The sequence below is a fragment of the Podarcis pityusensis genome (assembly GCF_964106645.2).
Source record: "Podarcis pityusensis genome assembly, chromosome: 15".
Taxonomy (NCBI): domain Eukaryota; kingdom Metazoa; phylum Chordata; class Lepidosauria; order Squamata; family Lacertidae; genus Podarcis; species Podarcis pityusensis.
In genome coordinates, this window is record NC_138040.1 from 1,988,770 (window position 1) to 2,014,363 (window position 25,594).

The 25,594-nt window shown below is 50.4% G+C and overlaps 1 protein-coding gene across 5 annotated transcripts; it reads right to left on the bottom strand.

The window, feature by feature from the left end:
- Window positions 1-781: 781 nt before the first annotated feature.
- CORO6 (coronin 6) lies at window positions 782-25,236 on the bottom strand. Of its 5 annotated transcripts, XM_080983876.1 has the most exons (13): window positions 24,914-25,236; window positions 24,355-24,604; window positions 20,263-20,478; window positions 13,228-13,350; window positions 12,047-12,176; window positions 11,386-11,567; window positions 10,084-10,203; window positions 8,113-8,232; window positions 4,802-4,906; window positions 3,493-3,638; window positions 2,529-2,586; window positions 1,684-1,914; window positions 782-1,271 (listed from the first exon to the last, which is right to left on the bottom strand). In XM_080983876.1, exons 3-13 carry the CDS (start codon window positions 20,458-20,460, stop codon window positions 1,149-1,151), a joined length of 1,536 nt encoding a protein of 511 aa, XP_080840002.1. In that variant the 5' UTR covers window positions 20,461-20,478; window positions 24,355-24,604; window positions 24,914-25,236; the 3' UTR covers window positions 782-1,148. The 5 variants fall into 5 exon arrangements, with proteins under 5 accessions (XP_080840002.1, XP_080840000.1, XP_080839998.1 ...); XM_080983874.1 differs by lacking the exon at window positions 8,113-8,232 and having other exon boundaries at window positions 24,914-25,235; XM_080983872.1 differs by lacking the exon at window positions 10,084-10,203 and having other exon boundaries at window positions 24,914-25,228.
- Window positions 25,237-25,594: the final 358 nt, after the last annotated feature.

The following is a 25,594-nucleotide window of genomic DNA, read 5'->3' on the forward strand; positions in this document are numbered from 1 at the left end:
CCCCATTTTATTGTGAGGTAGTTTAGGCAGAGAGCAAGCCATCTAAGGCTGAGCTTTGTGGCCGAGTGCTGATTCGAACCCAGTCCCTCCTGGGTCCGACTCTGTCCAATGACAACACAGCCCTGGAGGCTATAGAATCAAGAGTTGGAAGGGATCCAGCGGGATTGATAGACACATATTTGCCCTTTGACAGACAGAAAAAAGAGAGGCTGCGTCTGATGGGCACCTTTTAACTGCACGTATATTTTAATCAGCGTTTGCGCATGAGCAATGGCCCTTCTGCCTTGTCCCACCCCCCAGCCCCCCTCCCGCTCCATTCCAGGGATCCCCAAAATTCATTGGCACGTCCTTACAATTCAGGGATGGCCTACAGATCTTTTCTCCCCCTTTTCAAACAGCTGGCACTCCACCCAACTACATATTGCTGAGAACAACCTGGCCCCCCCAAACCAAAGATGTGAGGCAACTCATCAGGGCCCCGGATATTTGTTCCGAGCCATCCCATAATACCCCACCCATTCTTTCAGCACAGAGGCCACCCGATCCGCTCTCCTCTGGCCAACGTCTGCCCCCGCCTGCAGGGTCTGTCTCTCGCCCAAAAGCAATGCCTGCCCCCCACTTCCCTCATCCCCCATCACCCCCCAGTCTCCATTCAACCTCAAATCTCGACCCCCCCACCCCACCCCGATCACTGCATCCCAAAACACACATGGAACACCCCCCCAATAAAAATAACACAGTTGTCCCGTTCCGTGGCAAGGAGAAGGCAGGATGAGGTAGAGGGTGGGTGTCGGGCCCAGTTTTGGGACAGGGTGGGGGGCCAAGATATGAACTCTGATCCCTCTCTCCTTGATTCTCTCTGCCCCCTCCCCCAAAAAGGTCTTGCCTGTCGTTCCAAAGCAGCTGAGATCAAAGTCCAAGCTAGGGGGGGAGGTCAGGGTGGTGGGCCATTTCCAGTAGGCGGGGGTCGGGCGGGGGGGAGAATGTCCCTGCTCCCCACTGCAAACGTCTGCTGAGCCATGGGAGAATAAGCAGCGGAGTCTCCGGGAAAGGGGAAAGATGCAGAATCCGGGTCTCTGGCGGAGGATGTCCCCAGGCATGGCCAAGGCTGGTGGGTGGGTGGCTTTTTCGGGGGGTGGGGGGAGTTGCTAGTCCGTCCCGTTGGTGAACTGGCAGAGTTTGTTTTCCAGGTCAGAGATGCGCTTCTCGTGAGCTTGGACAGTTTGCCGCAAGGACCGTATCTCTTCCAGAAGCTCCTCCAAGGCAGAACGCTTTGGGGGAGCAGGTGGGGAGAAAGGACAGAGAAAGAAAGAGAGAGAAAGGCAAGAGTTAGAGGAGTGGCAGGACCTAGGGGACCCCACCACGCTCCCTGGAAAAGGTCTCAGCCCTTCATTCCTCCGGATGGGGAAAAGCAAGCTTCTAGTCCACAGCATTTGTGATCCTCCACCAATGTAGCCATTCGGGTCCATTCCACAGCCCCCTGGAAACTCCCACTGAAATGCTTTGGAGGAAACTGAACAGCGTCAAAGTGCCTTGAAGGGCATTTTGCGGCTGTTTCTCCAACCGCCACCAGGTGGCGCCGCAACTTGATTTAACCCTTGCTGCAGAGAGCGTTCCAGGCGCTTTCATAGCCGTCCAGTTTACCCCCCCTCTCCCGCCCCTGAGCGGATGAGAAAAACTCACCGAAAAATTTGTGTCGCAAGTGGACTGGCTTCGCCGTGGCCCCGTGGGGGGCCTGCTGTCCAGGATGTTCTTTTTGGTGACCTTGAGCTCCCGGTTCTTGACGGGGACATAGCCGTCCCGCAACGAAACCAGGATGGGCTCCGCGTCCTTTCCCGACAGCCACTCGTCTGCCTCGAGTGCGGGTTCAGGCCCCGGCGTGTCGGGATATAAATCGTCTTGGAAGAGGTCGGACTGCCCAGGAGAGAGAGAAGGGAACAGGAGAGATTCCAGACTGCTTTGTCCTTGCTATCCATAATGCCCTCTGGACTAAGATCTGGTCCATCTAGAACAATGGCTTTTGGGGGCCGCCCCCCCCCCCAGTTCCATAAATTCACCCCCGTGTCCCCTACCCTACAAACAGCATTATTTAGAATAGCCACTGAGGAAGACAATAACACAATAAAATTCAAAGCAGCAACAATTAATTGCACATTTGTTCAAAACAAAATTGAATTAATTAAATAGGATTAGTGAACTTTCCCCAGCTTTTCAAAGTCTGATAGTCATTTACCCCTCCAGCACATACACCCCGCTGCCCCCAGGGGGCACTATTGCCCATTTGGGAACCACGGTTCTAGAGCAGGCATGGCGCGGGAGCCTCTAGCCCGCCAGGTGCTGCTAAACTACAACTCCCATCAAGCCTGGTTTCTGGTCTGACGGGACTTGTAGCTCAGGTATATTGGGAAACTGATGAAGCCGGTGTGTGTGTGTGTGTGTGTGTGTGTGTGTCTCCATTAATGGTTCTTCCTTCCCCCCCAAGTTCAAATTGACATGCCCATGGTCCCCAAATCTTCCGATTTGCTCACCTTTCGTGGAACGGTCATAACGATGGGCTCGCATTTGCGTTCGTGCAGCTTGAAAAACCTGTTTCATGGGGGAGAGGAAAAGGGGGACGCAAGGTCAGGTGAGGGCAGGGAACCCGTTTTTCAGTCTGGGGGCCGCATGCCGGGGCTGGGGTGAGGCCGGAGGAAAAAGTGTGCGGAGCAACAAATTTTGCACACAGACCCACACACACACCTCTGCGTCCTCCATCATGCCAAGTGAAGAGTCAGAGTTTCAGGTGGGAATTTCCAGCCAGGCAAAACGCCCCCAGGTGTGGGGCCGGTGAGGGAAAAGGGCTGCGGCCACGGGAAAGTTTTGACAGCCAGGAAGAGAGGCTTGGAGAGCAGCAGCTGGGCCCTGGGCTGTGGCTCCCCCTCTGTGGGTTATGGGGCAGGCACAGCCCTATAACCTGCGCTAGATTCTTGCGCCACCAACACCTGAAGCATCAGCTCCCTGGACACTAGGCTGCCCCATCCACTGAGGTCGTGGTTATTTGGGGCTTTTATTCAGATCCCACCAACCTAGATGGAGCTAGTAGCCATTGGGTAAATGGCCTTCTCGGTGGTGGCCCCTCCATCGGCGAAACACGCTCTCCAGGGAGGCCCACTGGGTGATTCACTGGTTATGAGCCATTTGACAGCGGAAGGGACTCCCTTATTTTCTTTAGAAGCAGAGGTTGGCTGGCCATCCGTCAGGGACTCATTAACTGTGATTCCTGCATTGCAGGGGGTCAGGCCAGATGACCTTTGGGGGTCCCTTCCAACTTTTCAATTCTGTGATGCGATTCGCGTCAAATTCAATTTGTGTCAGATTGGCACGCAGCAGCTGAGCTTGCCAATGGAGGGGAATAACAGAGGTTTTCTCCTTTCCGAAGCCACAAACCTGCCTTAGGAAGGGCCCCGTCGCACCTCTCAAGCCACCCTCCACCTCTTGGACCTTGAGCCATACCTGGCAATCTCGCATTTGCTGACATCCAGGCCTCTCTTGGGCATGAAGCCCATCCCTCGCTGGGGTTCTTTGCTGCTGTAGGTGCTCAGGTAATGGACGTAGGGGGCTTCGTCCGTAATCTCAAAGTACCGGATGCTGCTGTCCCCCTGCACGGAAGCAGGAGATTTAGGTTGGGAAGTAACTTGGCTTTTTGTTTCGTTTTTTTAATGAGTTAGCATGAATCTCACACATTTCAGGGTGCGAGGAAAAGTTTGCTGCGTTTTTATCAGCACGGAAGTTTGCTGATAAACAGGGATAGGGGATGCCCTGAATGGAGAAATTAATATAAATAGGAGGAAAATGTGCACACATTTGAAAAGCAGGGTAGGGCATTCCTTATGGGAGAGTTCTCTTTCTACAAATCAAAACTTAAAATAAAATAAAATCTAAAATCCAAAATAACTCAAAACATCAAAATATCTTTTTTTCATAAAAAACAAAACAAAACCCCAAACCCTCAAAATCTAAATCCAAAATCCAAAAAGCTAAATCCCTATCTTTGAGCATCTTCCCACTTTCCTGAAAGGCAAACTGCTTCGTTGGATATCAGTCCTGGAAGATCTTCCCTCAATGTACTCAGCTCACTCTTCCCCCACTTCCTTGTTTTATCCTCACAGCCCTGCAAGGTAGACAGGCTAAGAGAGAGTGTGGCCAGTGTGTGAACCCCAGGAGCCAAGACACTCTTACAGGCCACTATGCCGCAGAAGTGTTGTTGCAAAAGGAAAAGGGAGGAGGAGGGGAGAGGAAAGCGAGCGAGCTCGGGTACCAATTTTAAGAATGCCCAAAATGGAAACAGTGGGAGAAATGGGGGCAGCTGGCCTCAGAGGCGCTAGTGCCCCCATCTCTTCTGCGGCCAGACAGGAATGCTACAGCCTCCCACGTTAAAAAACAAAACAAAACTTTTATTTTGCTTTAAACTAATACATATAAATATAGACAACAAAAATTACAAAAGAAAATTCCTTAATAATAATAATAATAATGAAAAAAGCTAAAAATCTACAAAAAATATCAAAGTACATGGTATAAAACATAAGCCATTATGGGAAAGAAAAAAGAAAAAAGGATGAGAAGGAAAAAAAGAAAAGGAAAAAAGGAAAAAAAGGAGAAGAAGAAAAAAAGGAGGAAGATGAGCCAAAACACAAGAAGGCTCATCTATTGTACACTTCTGTCAAGGTAATAACAGATCATTATTCTTATCAATTCTCTCTATCTGCATTCCAAAGAATCCCTCATCTTGGTATAAGGGAGCATTTTTCTCACTTTTTACCTTGCCACACAGGTAGACTATGCTGGAATCGGGGTCATAGAAGGGAAGGAGAACCCCATTGCTTGTGTCCATCTCCTGGAGGGCTATGGGCTCCTCGAAGTTCTTCTGTAGGAAGAAGGGGGTGTCAGGACACAGGGGACAAAACCAGACCAGACACAATCTGGGCACAGCAATCACACACACACAAAATGGGGGTGGCTTCTCTCAGCCAAAAGCCCAGCACTACCCAACCTCCCTCCTCAGCCCCACGACCCAAGTGGAGAGGGAATCTGGAGCTCAGTAGCAGAGCCCCCACTTTGCACGCAGGTGGTTCCAGGTTCAAAATCTGACATCTCCAGAAACTGGTAGCGTGTGATGGGAAAAGAGCTTTCCCTGCCAAAGGCGCTGCCAGTCAGTGCAGGCAACACTGGGCAATGTGGAGAAAGAGCCTGGCATGGTATACAAAGGTGGCATGCAATGTTTTGTTGGGCTCTGCCACTGAGCTCCATTGAAAGGCATCTCAAAGGACATCTAGTCTGACCCGCCCCCCCAACCAAGCCCATTAAGCTAGGGACACACTCTACTTCCCTTTGTCAGGCATTTGAATCACCTTCCTTCCACCGTCTTGACTTTTGGGTTCCCATGCTGGGAGGGAGCCCAAGGCTCAGAAACAGGAGGAGCAAAACAAGGAGATCGTGTGCCTCTGAGCATGTGCTGAGGGCCAGGTCATTCTTCAAGCACAGAGCTGGCCTTGGAGTGGGAAGTCTGGCTATGCCAAATGCCAGCTGTGTAAAGGCCACCCTATAGGGACGCGGGTGGCGCTGTGGGTTAAACCACAGAGCCTAGGACTTGCCAATCAGAAGGTCGGCGGTTCAAATCCCCCTGACGGGGTGAGCTCCTGTTGCTCAGTCCCTGCTCCTGCCCACCTAGCAGTTCGAAAGCACCTCAAAGTGCAAGTAGATAAATAGGTACTGCTCCGGTGGGAAGGTAAATGGTGTTTCCGTGCGCTGCTCTGGTTTGCCAGAAGCGGCTTAGTCATGCTGGCCACATGACCCAGAAGCTGTACGCCAGCTCCCTCAGCCAATAAAGCGAGATGAGCGCCGCAACCCCAGAGTCGGCCACGACTGGACCTATTGGTCAGGGGTCCCTTTACCTTTAACGGCCACCCTGTCGCAGCTCTAGGATTAACATTTCTATTTGCCTTTCTCCTGCCTCCAGGTAGGGGTGGGTCCCCCCAACTAGAAACCCCATCTCTTCTTTCAGAAGTCCCAGTTCCTATGCTTTGCACACTTAGGAGCACAGCATTCCCAGCATGCACTGTGATTTTCATGCCCCCCCACACTCCCCACAAGCACACACGCCTCTGCAAATCCACACCACTGCAAGGTTCCAGGAACATGGCACTTGCCTCCACTGGTGGCTCAATTAGAATCCAACTATCCTTATACTCAAAGGAATGTGGTAAAGTTGGCCTCCTGCACAATGCATGATGGGGGATGAAGTCCTCAATGCCACCTGATCCAACACTGACAAGGCACTGAAAGACTACATCTCCCAGGAAGCAACTTAGAGATGCGCCCTCCAGTGGCCAAACAGGGAAACGACGACAAGTGAACGGGATGAACCTCAGATAGTCACCTCCATTAATTTCAGTGGGTCTACTCTGAGTAGGACTAATGTTAGCTACACCTGTCTTAGAATCTTAAAACTGGAGAGTTGGAAGGGACCACAAGGGTCGTCTAATCTAAACCCCTGCAATGCAGAAATATTTTGCCCAGCGTGGGATTTGAACCCACAACCCTGAGATGCTCTACCGGCTGAGCAATGCAAATTAGTTCAATTGCCCGCCTGCCTTGTCAGTGAGCAAGAAGCAGCTACGACACCTGATTCTTTGTATGCGTGTGAATTAAAGCCGCGTTTCCCAAAGTTGGGTCTCCAGCTGTTTTTTCAGACTACAATTCCCATCATCCATGGCTACTGGTCTTGCTAGCCAGGGCTAATAATAATAATAATAATAATAATAATTGTTATTATTATTATTATTATTTATTATTTATACCCCGCCCATCTGGCTGGGTCCCCCCAGCCACTCTGGGCAGCTTCCAACAAAACACTAAAATACAATAACCTATTAAACATTAAAAGCTTCCCTAAACAGGGCTGCCTTCAGATGTCTTCTAAAAGTCTGGTAGTTATTCTTCTCTTCCACAGGGCGGGTGCCACTACCGAGAAGGCCCTCTGCCTGGTTCCCTGTAACTTGGCTTCTCTCAGTGAGGGAACTGCCAGAAGGCCCTCGGCACTGGACCTCAGTGTCCGGGCAGAACGATGGAGGTGAAGACACTCCTTCAGGTATACTGGACCGAGGCCATTTAGGGTTGTAAAGGTCAGTCCCAACATTGTGCTCGGAAACGTACTGGGAGCCAATGTAGGTCTTTCAATACCAGTGTTATGTGGTCTTGGCAGCCGCTCCCAGTCACCAGTCTAGCTGCTGCATTCTGGATTAATTGCAGTTTCCGTGTCACCTTCAAAGGTAGCCCCACGTAGAGCGCATTGCAGTAGTCCAAGCAGGATATAACTAGAGCATGCACCACTCTGGCGAGACAGTCTGCGGGCAGGAAGGGTCTCATCCTGTGTACCAGATGGAGCTGGTAGACAGCCGCCCTGGACACAGAATTAACCTGCAACTCCATGGACAGCTGTGAGTCCAAAATGACTCCCAGGCTGCGCACCTGGTCCTTCAGGGGCACAGTGACCCCATTCAGGACCAGGGAGTCCTCCACACCTGCCCGCCTCCTGTCCCCCCAAAACAGTACTTCTGTCTTGTCAGGATTCAACCTCAATCTGTTAGCCGCCATCCATCCTCCAACCTCCTCCAGACACTCACACAGGACCTTCACCGCCTTCACTGGTTCTGATTTGAAAGAGAGGTAGAGCTGGGCATCATCCGCATACTGATGAACACCCAACCCAAACCCCCTGATGATCTCTCCCAGCGGCTGCATGTAGATGTTGAGAGATAATGGGAGTTGTAGTCCAAGACATTTGGAGACCCAAGTTTGGGAAACATTGAATTAGAGGACACAGGATGCTGGACCTTTGGATCCAGTGGGCATCTGAGGTTTTTTAAAGCTGCCCTGCTGGAACTTATGGTGTCCCTCTGATGTTCCTCTGCGCATTAATGCCTTTGACCACATGTCTCCTCGCCTGAACTTTGCAGCTGCCCTGGCCTGTCTCCAAACACTCCGCGTGCCGGGAGAGGTGGCAATGTCGCAGAAAGCGCCCAGGTTCCCGGGGGGTGGGAAAACACTCCACACCATGCGTGGCCCGGCTACCGGATCCCAGAGTCCCAACTCTCGCTGGCTCATGCGAGTGAACCCTGTGGTGAAGACGAGTTCGTCGCGGGTGAAGACGGCTCTCATCGGCCGCATCCCTTCGTGAGGGGCAAACCTTTCCTGGGGCGAGCAGGGAGAGAAAGGGTTAAAAGGGTGTGTCGAAAAGAAAAGCGAGGTGCCGGAGGAGGTGAGAAGGATGGAGAGAGAGAGGGATTGCCGGCTGGGAGCTGCTGCTGCCCCTGGAGATTTCTCAAGGAAATTTTTAATTTTAATTTTTAATAAAACTCGCTGTGTGGTGGGAGATCCCTGTTAATTCTCAGGTGGTTCTTTTACTCTAGAGGTGCGCCCCCAAGCGGCAAAACTAAGAAAAAGCCACAGAGGGCAGCATCAGATTAACCTACGTCATGGGGTTGTTTTGAGGATAAAATAGAGAGGGATTTTTTGCTCTATAAGACTCACTTTTTCCCTCCTAAAAAGTAAGGGGAAATGTGTGTGCATCTTATGGAGCGAATGCAGGCTGCGCAGCTATCCCAGAAACCAGAACAGCAAGAGGGATTGCTGCTTTCACTGCGCAGAGATCCCTCTTGCTGTTCAGGCTTCTGAGATTCAGAATATTTTTTTTCTTGTTTTCCTCCTCCAAAAACTAGGTGCGCCTTGTGGTCTGGTGCGTCTTATAGAGCGAAAAATACGGTATGTATACCACCTTGTGCTCTTTAGATGAAAGTGGGATATAATAATAATAATAATAATAATAATAATAATAATAATAATAACGGTACATTTAGAGCACATTATTTCCCCCCCAAGAATCCTGGGAACTGTAGTTTAACCCCCACAAAGTGCTACAATTCCCAGCGCCTTTAACAAACTACACTTCCCAAGGTTCTTCGGTGGAAGTGGATGGGCTCTAAAATGTAGGGTGCGTCCAGAGTCAGTGTTTCCTAACAGGACCAAGAAGTAACAGAGGAAATATGCTTCTCTGAACAAGGCCATGTTGTGAACTCAGGCTAAGGGCCAGAACCTAGAACCACCACCAAAATCAGAATCAGGCAACCAATTCTAAAAATTTTCTAAATCACTCGGGGGCAGGGGGGCGGGGAGACAGTGAGCTGCCTTGTTTCCCCACCTGCCCCCCATTGATAATGAAAGGGGAAACTGTGGTCAGTACACATTTTTGGTAGGCCTTTGTTGTGGTTTAGACAGTTTCTATCCAAATGCGATTTTGGTTTAAAATGCAGTGTAAGGTAGTCTCTTGGGATGCAGGTGGCGCTGTGGGTTAAACCACAGAGCCTAGGACTTGCCGATCAGAAGGTCGGTGGTTCGAATCCCCGCGACGGGGTGAGCGCCCGTTGTTCGGTTCCTGCTCCTGCTAACCTAGCAGTTCAAAAGCACGTCAAAGTGCAAGTAGATAAATAGGTACCGCTCCTGCAGGAAGGTAAACGGCGTTTCCGTGCGCTGCTCTGGTTCGCCAGAAGTGGCTTAGTCATGCTGGCCACATCACCCGGAAGCTGTACACCGGCTCCCTCGGCCAATAAAGCGAGATGAGCGCCGCAATCTGGGCCTAATGGTCAGGGGTCCCTTTACCTTTTTAAGCTAGTCTCTATGGGAGTATATTGTATTCAATTATGGGGTATCAGAGTTTTTAGGGGCTAACCAGGCTGGGATAGTTGGGATAGCAGACTTGTTGGTTTTTGAATGTCTGATGTAGATTTTTTCGATTTCATTGTTCTGTATGGGACAATGACAATAAAGATTATCGTATCGTATTGTTTCCTCCAAAAATACCAGCGGTGATTCCCTGGTTGGTACACTTCATTCAGTACTGGGATCAGGGTTCCAATACGCTCTCCTTCCCTCTCCTCTCCTCCTGCTGATAGAAAGGCCAGGATAGGCCCCCCACCCCAAGAGAAACACACACACACACACACCCCTCCCCACCATCCGTCATGCAACCCCCTCCCCAAGCCGTACCAAGTCCCAAAGCGCTAGCTGCCGCTCGCTCATCTTGCTAAACCCGGTGGTGAAGACTTTGCCATCGGCCATGAAGATGGCTCGGACGGGACGGGCGCCTTCGTGGGGCTTGAATTTCTCCTGGCGGCCGCAGGGTTAAGCAGGTTAGGACCAAACAGAGAGATAGACACACACACACACAAGGTTAGTACAGGTCCAAGTAAGAGCACACTCCGGAGAGGGAAGGAAGAAGGAACACAGCTCTTTGCAGGGACAATCGCAGGAAGGGAGAGGTGCTCCTGCGTTCAAATCCTGCTCAAGGGCTTGGCCCAGGCACCTGGTTGGCCACTGAGGCTGACACGGAGCACTCGCATTCCTTTAATGTAGAGGCTCGCTTTTACGTTTGTGCGAGTGCAAAACGGGGGACGAATCCTAAAGGAGGATGCTTTGGGTCTGAGACAGAACCTGATCTGGCTTTGCAAACCGCGTCCCAGTTAACAGATCGCGAAAAAAGCCCAGTTAACTGCCATAAACAGACAAATTGGTGCTGTTTTGCGCCTTCCCAGATGGAAAGAGTCAGAGCTCACTGGGAGAGCATCTGCCTTGAATGCAGAACGTCCCAGGATCTTAATGGTATCACCAGGCAGGGCTGGGAAATGCTCCCGCCTAGAACCCTGCCTTGCTGCTGCCAGTCAGTGCAGACAATACTGGGCCAGATGGACCAAGAGTCTAACTCAGCCTAAGGCAGCTTCCACTCCAAACCAGAGGAACCATGTTATTTTAACACTTTGAAAGCTTTAAATGATTGCTGCAATTTTTTTCTGAGCGATAACTTTCTTGTTCTATCCCTTTTTGTAAACTGCTTTGTGGTTTTCTACAATCAAGCAGTGTATAACTTTTATGAAATAAATGAATACATATATTTAAAAGCATCTCCAATTGGCTAGGCAATGCCCCACTGCTAAGCTTGGGGACAGTGTGGGGAGAAAAGTACCCCTGAGTGTGCCTGAAGAGTGGGTCTCTGAGCATGTGCAAAGTCTGCCCACCGCTTCCGCTACGAGCGGTCAAGCATCTCAGGAGCTCCAGCTCCTGTTGTCCCCAACCATTGAGCATGCTGGCTGATGGGAGCTGGAGTCTAGCAACAGACCTTCAGGCCCACAGGTCCCCTGTCCCAGGTCCAAGGGAATCTGAGCCACGACGCTTACCCTTAGATGTCTGTCCCGGGGCAGGGAGGGGAGAGAGGGAAGCAGAGACAAGCCAGGGAGCAGGAGAGGCTGTCCACACATGCTCAGTGGCAGGCTGGAGCCAGCAGCGGCTACTCACTGCCACAACCAGGTGTTGCCGGGGGTCAATGATCCGCAGGTGCTTGTCCTTGCAGGTGGTGACAAAGAGGCTCCCGTTGTGGTTCCAGCAGACATTGTAGATGAGGTCGGTGTGCAGGTCGTCCAGGGTCAGGAGCGCCTCCCCAGTGCCCACGTTCCAGAGGATGATGACGTTGTCGCCCCCTGCAGGAAGGAAGGGGAGTTGGGAAAGGGCCAAAATGAGGCATCAGTCAGCCTGGCAGGACAGAACAGTCAGCTGCGGTGAGAGCTGCAATCCTGAAACATTTGGAGGGCATCACATTGCGGGAAGGCTGATCTAGACAAATATCTTACTATATACATATACATGTAAGGCTGTCGTCACGCTGCAGTTCTTGTGGCTGCCAGTAGGTGGCCATGCCTACTCCAGCAGGACAAAAGGGTGGCAGGAGGTCCAGGTGAGCTGTTTTAGCAGAGGATGGGCCAGGAAGGCACTTGATGTTGTATTTGAATCCTACCTTTCTTCTGAGAGCTCAAATCAGCAGCCTCTGCCAACCTGGTGTCCTCCAAACATTTCGGGCCACAATTCCCATCAGTCCTAGCCAGTGCAGCCAATGGCTTGGGATGCTGGGAGCTGCAGGCTTGGTGCAGCGAGGGGCCTGAATCTGGGGAGAGGGTCTCACCTGCGCTCAGTAGGATGTTGCGTGCTGTGGGGTGCCAGGTCAGGATCCCCACACGCTTGGAATGCCCTTCGAGGGTGACGACTGGCTCCGTCAGGTTGCGCATGGGGATGTAGTCGGGGATCTGCCAGACCTGGTGGGACAAAGAGGCGGCGATGGAAGTGTTCAGCACCCGCTCTGCGTGGAGAAGGTCCCAGGTTCTAGCCCCAGTGACACCTTATCTTCAGGATAAGGCTCTCACTGCCTGAAACCCCATGGAAATGCTGCCGGCCAGTGCAGACCAAACTCAGCTAAATGGGCCAATGGTTTGCTCCTATTTAAACCAGCCCTTTCATTAAGAACCATGAGGACTAGGAACTTGTTCCAATTTTAGGGGAGGGGGCACTGCAGCTCTGTGACAGGTCACCTGCTTTGCATGCAGAAGGTCCCAGCGTCAATCCCTGGCACCTTCAGGTAAGGACGGGGTTACCCCCCGATTCAAACCTTGGAGAGCAGCTGCCAGTCAGTGTAGGCAATAGTGAACTCAATGGACCTGACTCTGGATAAGGTAGCTGCCTATGGTCCCTGAGCTCATAAATAAAGATAAACACATACATTTTTTAAAAAAAAGTTTTCTATGGAGGACACTTTGGTGTCCTTTGTGAAAGGAGAAGAAAAAGGGGAGGAAGAGGAATTTTTTTTGGAGGGGGGGAATCAGAGGAAGCTGCCGCCTTCTTCACTCCCACCCACCCCCCGGGCAAGGCCACAGAGCCAACTATTCTTAGTTGCTGAGTTGTCGTGCGCCGAGCTATTCTTAGCCCAAAATGCTGCATCATACCTAGCAAGTCAGACGCCAGGCTGAGGACCGGCCGGCCAGCTATAAACAGCCCCTGACACCTTTTCCAGTGATTTAAAGGCGAATGGCCATACTCTCTGGCTTGGAAGAGGAGGCTGGTTCTGCGCACTTCGAGTCACGTGTGGAGGGACCCTAAAAACCCCGACTTCATGCGTTTGAATCGTCTCCCCCCGTGCCACCTCCGAAAAATGCTGTTGTACTACATCCGGGCACCCAAATTGATAAGGTGTCTACAGGTACCCAACCACGTCCAGTATATGCCCCCATTTGCCAATTAGAAACATCCTTCCCTCTAAAAATAGTCTCCCTGGACTCCCCACACCTTTGCTCCAAAGGTGCCATCGCTTACCATGACTGTTGTGTCCTCAGAGGCACTGGCAATGACGTTGTCATTGTGGGGGCACCAGTCAATGTCCAGCACGGGGGCCGTATGCCCCGTCACCAAGGGGATGTTCTTGTCCACACGGCCGGTCTGTAAACACACAGAGATCTTGGGAATTTCTGGGAAAGGCAGCCCTCCTCTTCCCACACATTTGACCCACAAAAAGGCAGCCAACCTACTAAAGGTTTACTGACGCCTGCTCCTTGGGAGAAAGGCGATGACAAACCTAGACAGCATCTTAAAAAGCAGAGACATCACCTTGCCAACAAAGGTCCGTATAGTTCAAGCTATGGTTTTCCCAGTAGAGATGTATGGAAGTGAGAGCTGGACTATAAAGAAGGCTGATTGCCGAAGAATTCACATTTTTGAATTCTGGTGCTGGAGGAGACTCTGGAGAGTCCCATGGACTGCAAGAAGATCAAACCTCTCCATTCTGAAGGAAATCAGCCCTGAGTGCTCACTGGAAGGACAAATCCTGAAGCTGAGGCTCCAAGACTTTGGCCACCTCATGAGAAGAGAAGACTCCCTGGAAAAGACCCTGATGTTGGGAAAGATGGAGGGCACAAGGAGAAGGGGACGGCAGAGGACGAGATGGTTGGATAGTGTTCTCGAAGCTACCAGCATGAGTCTGACCAAACTGCGGGAGGCAGTGGAAGACAGGAGTGCCTGGCATGCTCTGGTTCAGGGGGTCACGAAGCGTCGGACACGACTGAACAACTAAAGAACAACAGGTCGCAAAACTTTTTTTAAGCCAACAGTGAAGTATACAGTGGTACCTCAGGTTACATACGCTTCAGGTTACAGACTCCGCTAACCCAGAAATAGTACCTCGGGTTAAGAATTTTGCTTCAGGATGAGAACAGAAATTGTGTTCTGGCGGTGTGGCAGCAGTGGGAGGCCCCATTAGCTAAAGTGGTGCTTCAGGTTAAGAACAGTTTCAGGTTAAGAACAGTCCTCCAGAACGAATTAAGTTCTTAACCTGAGGTACCACTGTATTATCAATTCATAGAATACTAAGAGTCATCAGGGGGACTCGTGGGTCATCTAGTCCAGCCCAGAGCTAGAAGAATCTAGAGCTAGAGCATCTCCAGGAGATGTCTGTCCAACCTCTGCTTGAGGGAATGCTCCAGGGCCCAGGGTTTCCCAAACTTGGGTCTCCAGCTGTTTTTGGACTACAACTCCCATCATCCAGAGCTGGCAGGACCAGCAGTCAGAGATGATGGGAAGTGTAGTCCAAAAACAGCTGGAGACCCAAGTTTGGGAAACACTGGTCTAGGCAAATGGTTCCATCACTGAACCGTTCTTACCACAGAATCGTAAAGTTGGAAGGGACCACGGGGGTCATCCAGTCCAACCCTCTGCAGTGCAGGAGTCTCGAACCCACGACTCTGAGATGACGAGTCTCATGCTCTACCAGCCGAGATATCCCACCCTCTGCCTTAGCCGCACGACCTTGAGAGAGCCGGCCTTGTCAGGCGGGCCGATCCCCCTGCGTCACGCAGTAAACAGCCCAGCTGGAAACCTGAGCCGTGGAAAAAGTGATCCCCCCCACCCAACTTCCTGCCATCATTTCAATTGTTCCTGAAGTGAGTCATTCATTATTGTGAGCACAGCGCTGTCCCCAGAAAGGCCAACTGCTCTCGTCCGTCTCTCAACCGCCGCCTGGGAGGGGAGGGAAAGTTTTGGACCTGGGCGAGGCCCTTCAGAGGCCGGGAGGGCACCAGCGGGCACCAGGAAGGAAAAGACAGGGAGAAAGGAAAGCGAGGGACAGAGGACAGAGGTCCTGCAAAGAAAAAGCTGGAAAATGGACACATCAGAGGGGTTTCAATCCACATTTCAACCATGTCTTACTCAGAGCTGTTCAGCCGAAATTCACGGACCCAAGATGAGTCACTCCCTTTGTTTTCAACGGATCTGCTCCGGGTAGAACGAGCGTTTTGTACAACCCCTTGGGGGTTTTATGACGTCCTTTTAATTGGACACAGCGGCGTAAGACATAAAACAGCAAGTTACCCTCACGTACAAATGGAGCCCTGCCTGTGGGCGACACAAAAGCAGGAGGAACTGCAAACACATTAGAGGACCAAGTCAAAAAACTGAAAAGGAGCTTTGCTTTAGCCAGAGAGCCGCGGCAATAAAAGAAATCTGGTTCATAGAGAATAAATTTGAATTATTATTATTATTATTTTAAACAGGATTCTGAATCAGGGTGTCAAATCTCCCTCCCCTCAGTTATGTAGAATGGCTTGATGCAAAGCAGATTGGGGCTACTGCATCTTTAATATAGATATGCAGAAGGATTTTCCTGCACAATTAAAGGTGCAAGAGTCCCCTGTGCTAATGTAAGAATATCGGAAGAGCCTGGTTGCTGGATCAGGCCAGTGGCCCATCTAGTCCAGCCTCCTGTTCAGTGGCCTAACAGATACCATCACTAGCCTCCTCAAGGAAAGAGACCTGTCCTGTTGCAAAATGCCAACAAGGCTGATTCTGTAAGTAAATCCTTATAACAACTACCACAAGACCATCAGCTGTTCCAGCCTTCCAGATAGCCTGTCCAGAATGAAAAACCAGGGGGGCCCCACCATTTTATTTAAGGCTCCAGTCCCAAAAGACCGGGGAAGGAGAAGCTGGGGTGCCCCTTCTGCATCTTGGCCATTGACTTACGTGGCATCAACACAGGTTTCCATCTTACTCCTCTCCATATTCTAATGTTTCCATTAAACCACTGGGGAGACGCTTTTTTTCTTTAAGTTTTACAATGTTTACTTTTTTAAAAAGTTCTTCAATATTTTTAAGGTTTTAAAATGAAGTTTAAATTTTATTTTTAATTGCACTGTTTTAACACAATCAGGGAGTTTGCCACCCTGGGCTCCTTTGGACATAAGGACAGAATAGACATTTAATCAATAATGATCGGTGGTATTCAACCAAGAGGTCCAGCCCCGAGGGCCTTCTGGTGGTTCCCTCCCTGCGAGAAGTGAGGTTACAGGGAACCAGGCAGAGGGCCTTCTCGGTGGTGGCGCCTGCCCTGTGGAACGTCCTCCCATCAGATGTCAAGGAGATAAACAACTATCTGACTTTTAGAAGACATCTGAAGGCAGCCCTGTTTAGGGAAGTTTTTAATATTTAATGCTGTATTGTTTTTAATAGTCGATTGGGAGCTGCCCAGAGTGGCTGGGGAAACCCAGCCAGATGGGCAGGGTATAAATAATAATTATTGTTGTTGTTGTTGTTGTTTTAATCAGAGTTAGACCTACTGAAATTAAAAAGCGTGACTCAAGCTGCAATCCTATACTCATTTACCCACTGGGATCTATGGGGCTGACCTCTGAGTAGAACTGTACAGGATTGCAAACTAAATTAGGTCCATTAATTTCAATAGGTCTATGCTGAGTGAAAAATAAGTTGAATACAACCTAGCAATAATTAGCACCATCACTGGAGAAACACAAGCGGCTTCTTTATGTATACCCCACCTCCAAGGACTTCAGGGTGACGTACATAGCTCTCCCCCCCCCCCATATCCTCAGAACAACCCTGTCAGGTAGGTCAGTCTGAGAGTGAGCGGCTGCCCTGAGGTCATCTAATGAGCTCCATGGCGGAGCAGGTATTCGAACTCTGGTCTCGCGCCCAGAGTCCTAGTCCAACCACGACATCACACTGGCCCACAATTGTGCAGTTCAAGTTGTAACCAGGAAGGCGGTGTGTCGAAAATGCTTATTATGCTTAGATGCCTCTTTGCATTTGTGTCAATGGGTCTGCTGGAGTTATGCAAAAGAACTCTGTGAGGTTGCAAAACGTCTAAGCCATAGGTTTATGAATGGAAGCGTCATTTGATTCACTTAAAAGGATCAAGCTATTTGTAACAGCTAGGGCCATGTTTGCTATCTTCTATAAAACAAAATATAAACCTACTTCCATCCTGGTGTGTTACTGTAATTAGGAAATGTACGAGAGGGAGATGCTAACATTAGTGGGGGGGGGGGTTAAACAGTAAGTATTCATTGAAAAATCAAAACCCTATCGCAGAGACATAAATCTCCAAAAAAGAAGGCAGTCCCTGTTAAGGGAGGACTCAAGGATCTTCAATCAGTTCATTGGTAAATGGATTAATCAAGCTGCGGTTACATCAATTAATCAGCTGGCAAATCCATTTAAATTGGGTGACAGCCTCCAGATTTTAGAAGGCCAGGAAATTATGTTGCTGGTTTAATACAGAAACATAATTTATTGTGGAAGGGACCTTTTCCAACTCATTTCTCCCCACCCACCACTCCTGCAACTTTATGGGGACGCAAAGGGGGTGATATATTCAAATCCCCACAAAGCAAAATGCTTCCTTGGACGTCCTTCTAAGCAGCAGCCCCAGCCTGGGCAAGGGGCCTTTCCATTCTTTTGGTAACACAAAAACGGCCCCCTCAGAAAGGGGAACGGCAGGTGGTCTCCTTTCTCCTACAACCACACATGCACCCCCTGCTGAGGCAGCTGGGACCCCCCCCCCAAACCCTGCTGTGCCTGAGGCCATATCCAGGATATTGGGGCCTGTGTGGTGGAGAGATTAAAAAAAACAGCTCTTGAGATTTCAAATACAAGGTTGCATAACAATAAGGGGTAATAATTCTTCCCAAGAATGGATGCAGGAACAGAAGGGGGGAAGTGTTCAGGCAACTTCTCCCCCCACAAAAAAGGCTAGGATTGAGCTAATGCACAGAGACCTCCGGCAGTTTTTTGTAGTGACGCCGAAAGGGAGAATTTTGATGAATTCTGCTTCTCCCAAACACCGGGAGGTGAGAAGCAAGGGTGCCCAGATTTCAAGGTGATGCTGGACCAAAGTACAGGTGATACACAGACGTGGCAAAGGTGAGTCAGGGCTGTACCCTTCCAGGGTTGTCCCATGGAAGACGGAGCAATCTTGTTTTATCCTAGGGGAGGACCCGAACCAATGGCTTCAAGCAGGGGTCAGCAAACTTTTTCATCAGGGGGCCGGTCCACTGTCCCTCAGACCTTGTGGGGGCCGGACTATATTTTGGAAAAAAATATATGAACGAATTCCTATGCCCCACAAATAACCCAGAGATGCATTTTAAATAAAAGGGTACATTGTACTCATGTAAAAACATGATGATTCCCAGACCGTCCGTGGGCCAGATTGAGAAGGCGATTGGGCCGGATCCGGCCCCCGGGCCTTAGTTTGGCCTACCCATGGCTTCAAGTCACAAGGAAGGGCACCCAACTAAATATCAGCAAGAACTTTCTGAGGGTAAGAGCTGTTCAACAACAGAGCCTTCAATGGAGGTTTTAGAAGCAGAGGTTGGATGGCCATCTGTCACAGAGGGTATAGCTGAGATTCCTGCATTGCAGGAGGTTGGAATGGATGACCTTCGGGAGTCCCTGCCAACTCTGCAATTCTGTGACTCTGTGAACTGTCTGAAGGGCATCAGACTTCCCACCTCGGCTGAAGTGGCTCCCAACGTGAAGCTCTTGAATCCTCAGCAAAAATATTACCTTGTCCGGCAGGGATGAGGGGGCTGCCCTCCATAAGAACATAAAGAGAGCTTAGTCAGTCAGGCCAGTGGCCCATCTAGCAGAAGCGATTTTAGGATAGCATGACCAGCTTGGCTGCATTGGGTACCATTGGCGTAGAACTGAAGGCAAGAGGCACAGGGCAATTTTAATGCCACACAGGGTGCTGCTGAAATTTGTCCTTTCCTAAAGCCATCCAAGTTGGCAGCTGTCGCTACCTCCTGCTGCAGCAAGTTCCATGGATTAACTATACCCTGAGTCAATACGGTTTTTCTTTTCCCTGTCCCGAATCGTCTAATGTTCTGCTGGGACTTGTAGTCAGCCACCTCGGGACTACAACTCCCAGCAGCCCAAGCGTGGCTGGGGATGATGGGAGTTGGAGCCCAGCAACGAAGAGGGGTCTGCTAGGTACACTCCTTCTGCTGAGACAAGCCACAAAACTCCATCCACACTCCAGGGCAGAAGACAACTGGCCCACCTCGCCAGATTGTTGCAAAGAGATAATGAATGCAAAGCGCTCTGAATATATAGATCCCACCTTGAAGGAGAAGAATTGATGCTTTTGAATTCTGGTGCTGGAGGAGACTCTTGAGAGTCCCACGGACTGCAAGAAGATCAGACCTCTCCATTCTTAAGGAAATCAGCCCTGAGTGCTCACTGGAAGGACAAATCCTGAAGCTGAGGCTCCAAGACTTTGGCCACCTCATGAGAAGAGAAGACTCCCTGGAAAAGACCCTGATGTTGGTAAAGATGGAGGGCACAAGGAGAAGGGGACGACGGAGGACGAGATGATTGGACAGTGTTCTCGAAGAGACCAGGATGAGTTTGACCAAACTGCAGGAGGCAGTGGAAGACAGGAGTGCCTGGCGTGCTCTGGTCCAGGCGGTCACAAAGAGGCGGACACGACTAAACAACAACAACACCTTGCCGGATCGTTGCAAAGAGATAATGAATGCAAAGTGCTTTAAAGACTGCAGAGAGAATAATTGGGTGCACTCTTCCCACCTTAGATCAAATCTATGCTTCCAGGTGTCATAAGAAAGCGGCAGAGATAGCACATGATAGTACGCACCCCGGAAATGATCTCTTTCAGCTTCTGCCTTCTGGAAGAAGGTATAGGGTTATAAAGGCCAGGACTAGCCGCCTGAGAAACAGTTTCTACGCTAATGCAATTCTGGTTCTAAACGCAGCATAAGGGGTTTCTGTAGTATAGTGTGTTTTAAAATGGGGTTTTAGAGTTTTTGGGGGTTTTGAAGATTTTATGTAGTTTTTATGTAGTTTTATGTAGTTTTTATGTAGTTTTTCAATTTCATTGTTCCGCAAGGGACAATGACAATAAAGATATCGTAATCGTAATCGAATATATAGATATTGAATGCTATGCAAGTCATTATTACTAGCTGAACAACCATTCGCAATCATCAGCCTCCCCCTCCTGCAAACATGCTCCCTCCCACCAGCGGTGAGCGGGGAACGTACCTTGGCCAGGGGCAAAACCATGAAGGCCCCCCCGCCGCCTGACTCCACAATGATGGCCACGAATTTGGGGTTGACGGCGCAGAAGGAGCTGTCCCACGTCACCTTGGAGACCCGGATGTCCTCATACATCTGGTCGGCCTTGACTGGCTGCCCAAATACATGCCGGAACTTGCTCTGGCGCACCACCCGGCGACTCATGGCGGAGGGATCCTGCTTCTTTGGGGGGGCAGAAGGGAAGGGTGGACACAGAAGGAGAAAGAGGGGGTCAGCAGGGGACAAACAGAAGACGCAGACCCAAACCCAGGCCAAGCTCGTTGACCGACGAGATCGCCTTGCCCCATAGAGTGCTCTGATCTGAGGAACTGGCCCTGCCACAACCGCTCTGTAGTGTGGCTGCGCCTGCACCTCTGGAACTCCCTGCCTCTTGACGGCAGGCAGCTGCCTTCCCTGTACTCTTTCCGGCTCCTCCGTAAACATTCCTGTTTAGATAAGCCTCCCCAGACGTTTAGAAAGCCGGTGTGAGTTTTCACCTATTTTTAGTCTACTGTTATTTTAACTTTTTGAAAGTCTTCTATTACTGTTGTCAGCTTTCCTCAGCGATATTTTTATGGTTTGATCTTTTCTGTATACTGCTCTGAGTTTGTTTTGTGTTTCCATTTTTTTTTACAATCAAGCAGTACACAAATATTTTAGGAAACCAATAAACCCTTCCAAAAGACCTGAAAATGTAGCCCACATGATATACCCCGACTTTTTTATATTAAAACCACCTCAATTTTTTTTTGTAAATAAGGGGGAGCGGCAACAAAGTGTTGCAGCGCATCCGCCTCTCCCTACAAGAGTGCCCCTGTTCAGGGATCCAGCCACCCATTATTTTTTCCAGGATACTCTATCCCATACATCCCATTTTCATTTTTCATTCCCTCTCCTTTTCCTCTCCTTGGCTATTTTTTATTTTTTGGGGGGGTGGGAAAGAGAGGGTGGGGGAGAAAGCTTAGGTATTTCCCCTCAATATTTTTTCTGCTTCTGTAAACTCCAGCATCTTCTCACACCTTTCCCCCACTCCCACTGCAATTCCATTTTCAATCCAATCCCATCAGGAAGTTAGTACTTTTTTAAAAAAACAGCAACAACCCTGTATTGCTCTTGCACTGCTAATTCAATCACAGCATTGATAAAATTCAAAACTGGTGCCATGAACTAGTTATGCAAATCAAGAAAATGTGTGTGTGTGTGTCTGTGTGTTTGTCTATATCACGCAACATATATACACAGAGAGAGAGTGATATCAATATTGTTTGCGCCCAGTGCTAGTCTGGCTCAGAGTAGACCCATTTAAAGTAATGGGCATGGCTAACTTAGGCATGTTCATTTCAACAGGCCTACTCTGAGTAGAACTCGGTTGAATACAACCTGCATATTTTTGTTTTTGTCAGTTATACATAAAGAAGTAGTAAAGTTATTCCATTATTTGCCCACTGTCAAACCTCAGACTATGTAAGCGCCTTGGGGCAAGGAACTAGCTTTTCAAATTTTCATTTCAGGAGGGAGCCAGCTGTCCTCAGCATGGACAGATGTGCCTCTGGGGTGTTTCAAGGCAGTTCATGGACCTCCTCTCTGCCACAGCACTGGAAGGTAGACCAGACTTATTAGACCCATATTGCAGATGGGAGAAATGAGGCCGAGAGCAAGAGAAATGATGCAGTTTTCAGCATCGACCTAGTAAAGCCTACAGCTAGTTGAGACTTCTCACCCCAGAACTCTGAGCTTTCAATGCCTAAAACTGTGCCCCGGCACGCACATTTCATCCTGCAGCCAGGAGTTCCGCTGATTCCAGAAGAACGTTGCTTTGCTGGGCCAGAGCCAAGCCCCATCTAGGTCAGCACTGTGTGTCTGCAGCAGTTGGTCAGATGCATCATGGAAGCTGATGTGCAAGGCACAGAGGGGATTGGCTGGCCCCTCTTTATATCCTCAACACCTGGTATTCACAGGTAGGCCACACCTGCACATGGAGGTTTTGTGAAGCTGGCATTGCTAACAGTAACCCTCCTCCTCCTTCTCCTTTGTGCAGCTCTTCTGAAAAAAGCCATCTAGTGCTAGGGGCCAACACCGTCTTCTAGCTGTAAAAAGGTAAAGGTAAAGGGACCCCTGACCATTAGGTCCATTCGTGACCGACTCTGGGGTTGCGGCGCTCATCTCGCTTTACTGGCCGAGGGAGCCGGCGTACATCTGGCCAGCAGGACTAAGCCGCTTCTGGCAAACCAGAGCAGCGCACGGAAACACCGTTTACCTTCCCGCCGGAGCGGTACCTATTTATCTACTTGCACTTTGACGTGCTTTCGAACTGCTAGGTTGGCAGGAGCAGGGACCGAGCAACAGGAGCTCACCCCGTTGCGGGGATTCGAACTGCCGACCTTCTGATCGGCAAGTCCTAGGCTCTGTGGTTTAACCCACAGCGCCACCCGCATCCCCTTCTAGCTGTAACTCATAGTTAATAGTAATGAATTTTTATCAATGGAATTATTATTGTTATAGTCATATCCCACCTTTCCTTCAGGGAGCTCACGAGGGGGGAGCACATGGTCCTGTCCTCCCCATCATATCCTTGCAACAACCCTGTGAGGTAGGCTAGGCTGAGAGAAACAGTGACTGGCTTAAGGTTACATCCCACGAGCTTTCACAGCTGAGCGAGGATTGAACCCTGGTCTCTCAGGTCCCAACCACTACACCACACTGTCTCTCTCATTTGTTGATTGTGCAAAGGGGCTTTCTTCCCTCTGTTCTGAGTCTCTGGCCAGGTTTCACTGCACGACCCCCACATTCCACCAGCATGGGGGAAAGAGGGAGAAAGATCTCACTCTAATGGGTCTTGAGGTCATTTTTGCTGACTCAAAAAGCCCCCCCTGAATGAGCCCCGCTAAAGTCAGCTCCCTGAAGCGTGCACAATCAGGCATACACACAACCCAAAGTCCTGGTTGCAAAGACAGACACCAATCTTGCACAGAGACGAGCCAGTGGATTCAAGTTGCAAGGAAGGAGATTCCGACTAAACATTAGGAAGACATTTCTGGGGGTAAGAGCTGTTTGACTGTGGAACGGACTCCCTTGGAAGGTGGTGGACTCTCCTTTCTTGGAGGTTATTACTATGATTATGATTATTATTGAGGTTATTGTTACTGTTGTTGTTATTATTAATGCCCTGCCCATCTGGCTGGCTTTCCCCAGGCACTCTGGGTGGCTTCCTGTGTATATAAAACCATATTAAAGACTTATTTAAGCAGAAGTTGGATGGCTCTGTACCATGGATGCTTTAGCAGAGATTCCTGCATTGCAGGGGGTGGACTAGATGACTCCCAGGACCCCTTCTGACTCTACAATTCTATGATTCTATGTCAGTTCCTAGATATCCACTTGCTGTTCCTATGTTTACACACACACACACAATTTCTTAGGCAGCACCATCAGCATGCATGATGCTTAACTTAAAGGCTACAAGAGGACAGGGGTCCTGTCCGTGATGGGTGTTACAATCGGAAACTGAACATTGCAAGAAGGGAGAGAACAGGAGAGCAGTGGGGTGTGTTAAAACGTTGTAAGTCTCAATGGGGCAGGGCTGGGGAATGCCTGTATCCCCCGTTGTGGCAAGCGCCCATCTCGCTATCGATTCTTAACACCGAAAATGCTGGCTGCTGGGGGTTTAGGAGCCCAGCAACATCTGCAGATGATCTCCAGCCCTAATTAGGGCACGTTAAGCCACACTAAGACCCACAAAAAGCAAACATGAGTACCTAACTTAATTTATTTTGTTTCCTTTGGCTATTTACATACCACGAAATCTCTAAAGTTTAAACGTGGCATAGAGAAAGATTACAAGGCAGGCGGAGAGACAGACAGTGAATAAAATCAATGGGGCGAATGGGGGTGGAATACACACAGAGACAAACCCACCAATTTCAGTGGGTTCATTTAGTTGGGTACAGGCCTAAGTAGTTATTAACTCACACACACGCGGTGGGTCATGCAAAGCACAGGCACGGGTATCGAACTCGACAGTCCTGGCATCATGCACGGGAAACGCGTACACGCATTCACCTGATCGTGTGAACGCGCAGGAGGTGCAGGCAGAAAGGTGGAAGAAGAAAGCCCCCCAAGGACCTCTTTGCGCGAAGACGAAACCCGCTCCGGGGCTCCGGGAGGGTGGGGGCGAAGAGGAAGCGTTCCTTTCCAGGGAAGCCACCGAGGTTTTGTTTTTTTTTTCAATGGGCCCTCGGAGAAGGCGGCAAAAAGGGTCGAAGCCGGAACTCCTCCCCGGCGCTGCGGCGGCTATAGAAGGCGAGGCGCTCTGCAAGGCAAACCCCAGAGGTCATTTTCCTAATATAGCCTGGCTTCTGCAGCGGCTCTGGGTTTGGAGCGGAGGGGGGAGGGGATATTGGGGGGGGGGCTGGCTGGAGGGGGGGGCGAGCAAGCAAGAAGAGCTTCTTTCCCGTGTGCACGGATGGTCCGTCTGCTGAGCAGCCTGCAGTTTTTTGGGGGGGGGGCGGTAGGAAAGAAAGGGCCCCCCTTCCCTCTCCATTTTACGCACCTGCGCCCAGGTCTCTCCAAGGGCGCACGCCGTTTGGGGAGGTTGGGAGGGGGGCGTCCTGCGCCTTACCTAGATTTCCAGGGATCGGGGGCGCGGGAGGAGGAGGAGGAAGCGGGGCGCCGTCCCGGGGCCTGGGGACTCTCTGCTCGCTCCGTCGGGGCGCTGCCAAGCTGGGTGGCGTCCTCCGGGGCGGGCGGGCTGGCACGCAGCGCCTGGCGCAGGGGCCTCAATGCGGCTGGAGGGAAGAGCAGCTGCTGCTGCTGCTGCTGCTGCGGCCGCCGCCGCTGCCGCCACCATCTCAGGTCTCCAGCGCTCGCTTCTCCCCCCCCCCCAGCGAGGGAGGGGGCGACAGCTGCGAGCCCCCCTCCTTGGGGAATGGGCGGCCGCCTCCAGAGGCCCAGCCAAGCCCTGGAAAGGGCATCTGGCAAGGGAGAGGAGAGACCCCCCTCCCCTTTTTAATACAGCTCCTGGGTGTGTGTGGGTGTGTGATAATTTCTCTTTTTAAAAGCAAGCCCCGTTGGGCGAGCAAGCAGAAGGCCCCCTCTATATCGCAGCCCCCCCCCTGTTTGCAAAAGGGCATGAAGGCAGAGTGCTCTCTCTCTCTCCTGCCTTCTTTGCCTTCGGAGATAGACTGCGACTGGATAGGAAGGTTCCACTGGGCGCTCACTAAGGATTTGTAGGCACAGGCGCCGTGGGCAAGCAGGATTGCTCGGACTAAACCTCACAGACATAATGGAATTGTGCCGACTA

Coding starts and splice junctions, on each gene's coding strand:
- CORO6 (XM_080983876.1), bottom strand. CDS start 20,460: ATGAGTCGCCGGGTGGTGCGCCAGAGCAAGTTCCGGCATGTATTTGGG. Junction 13,351..20,262: donor TGGTTTTGCCCCTGGCCAAG/GTACGTTCCCCG, acceptor GTGTGTTTACAG/ACCGGCCGTGTGGACAAGAA. Junction 4,907..8,112: donor AGTTGGGACTCTGGGATCCG/GTAGCCGGGCCA, acceptor TTCTTCCTACAG/AAGAACTTCGAGGAGCCCAT.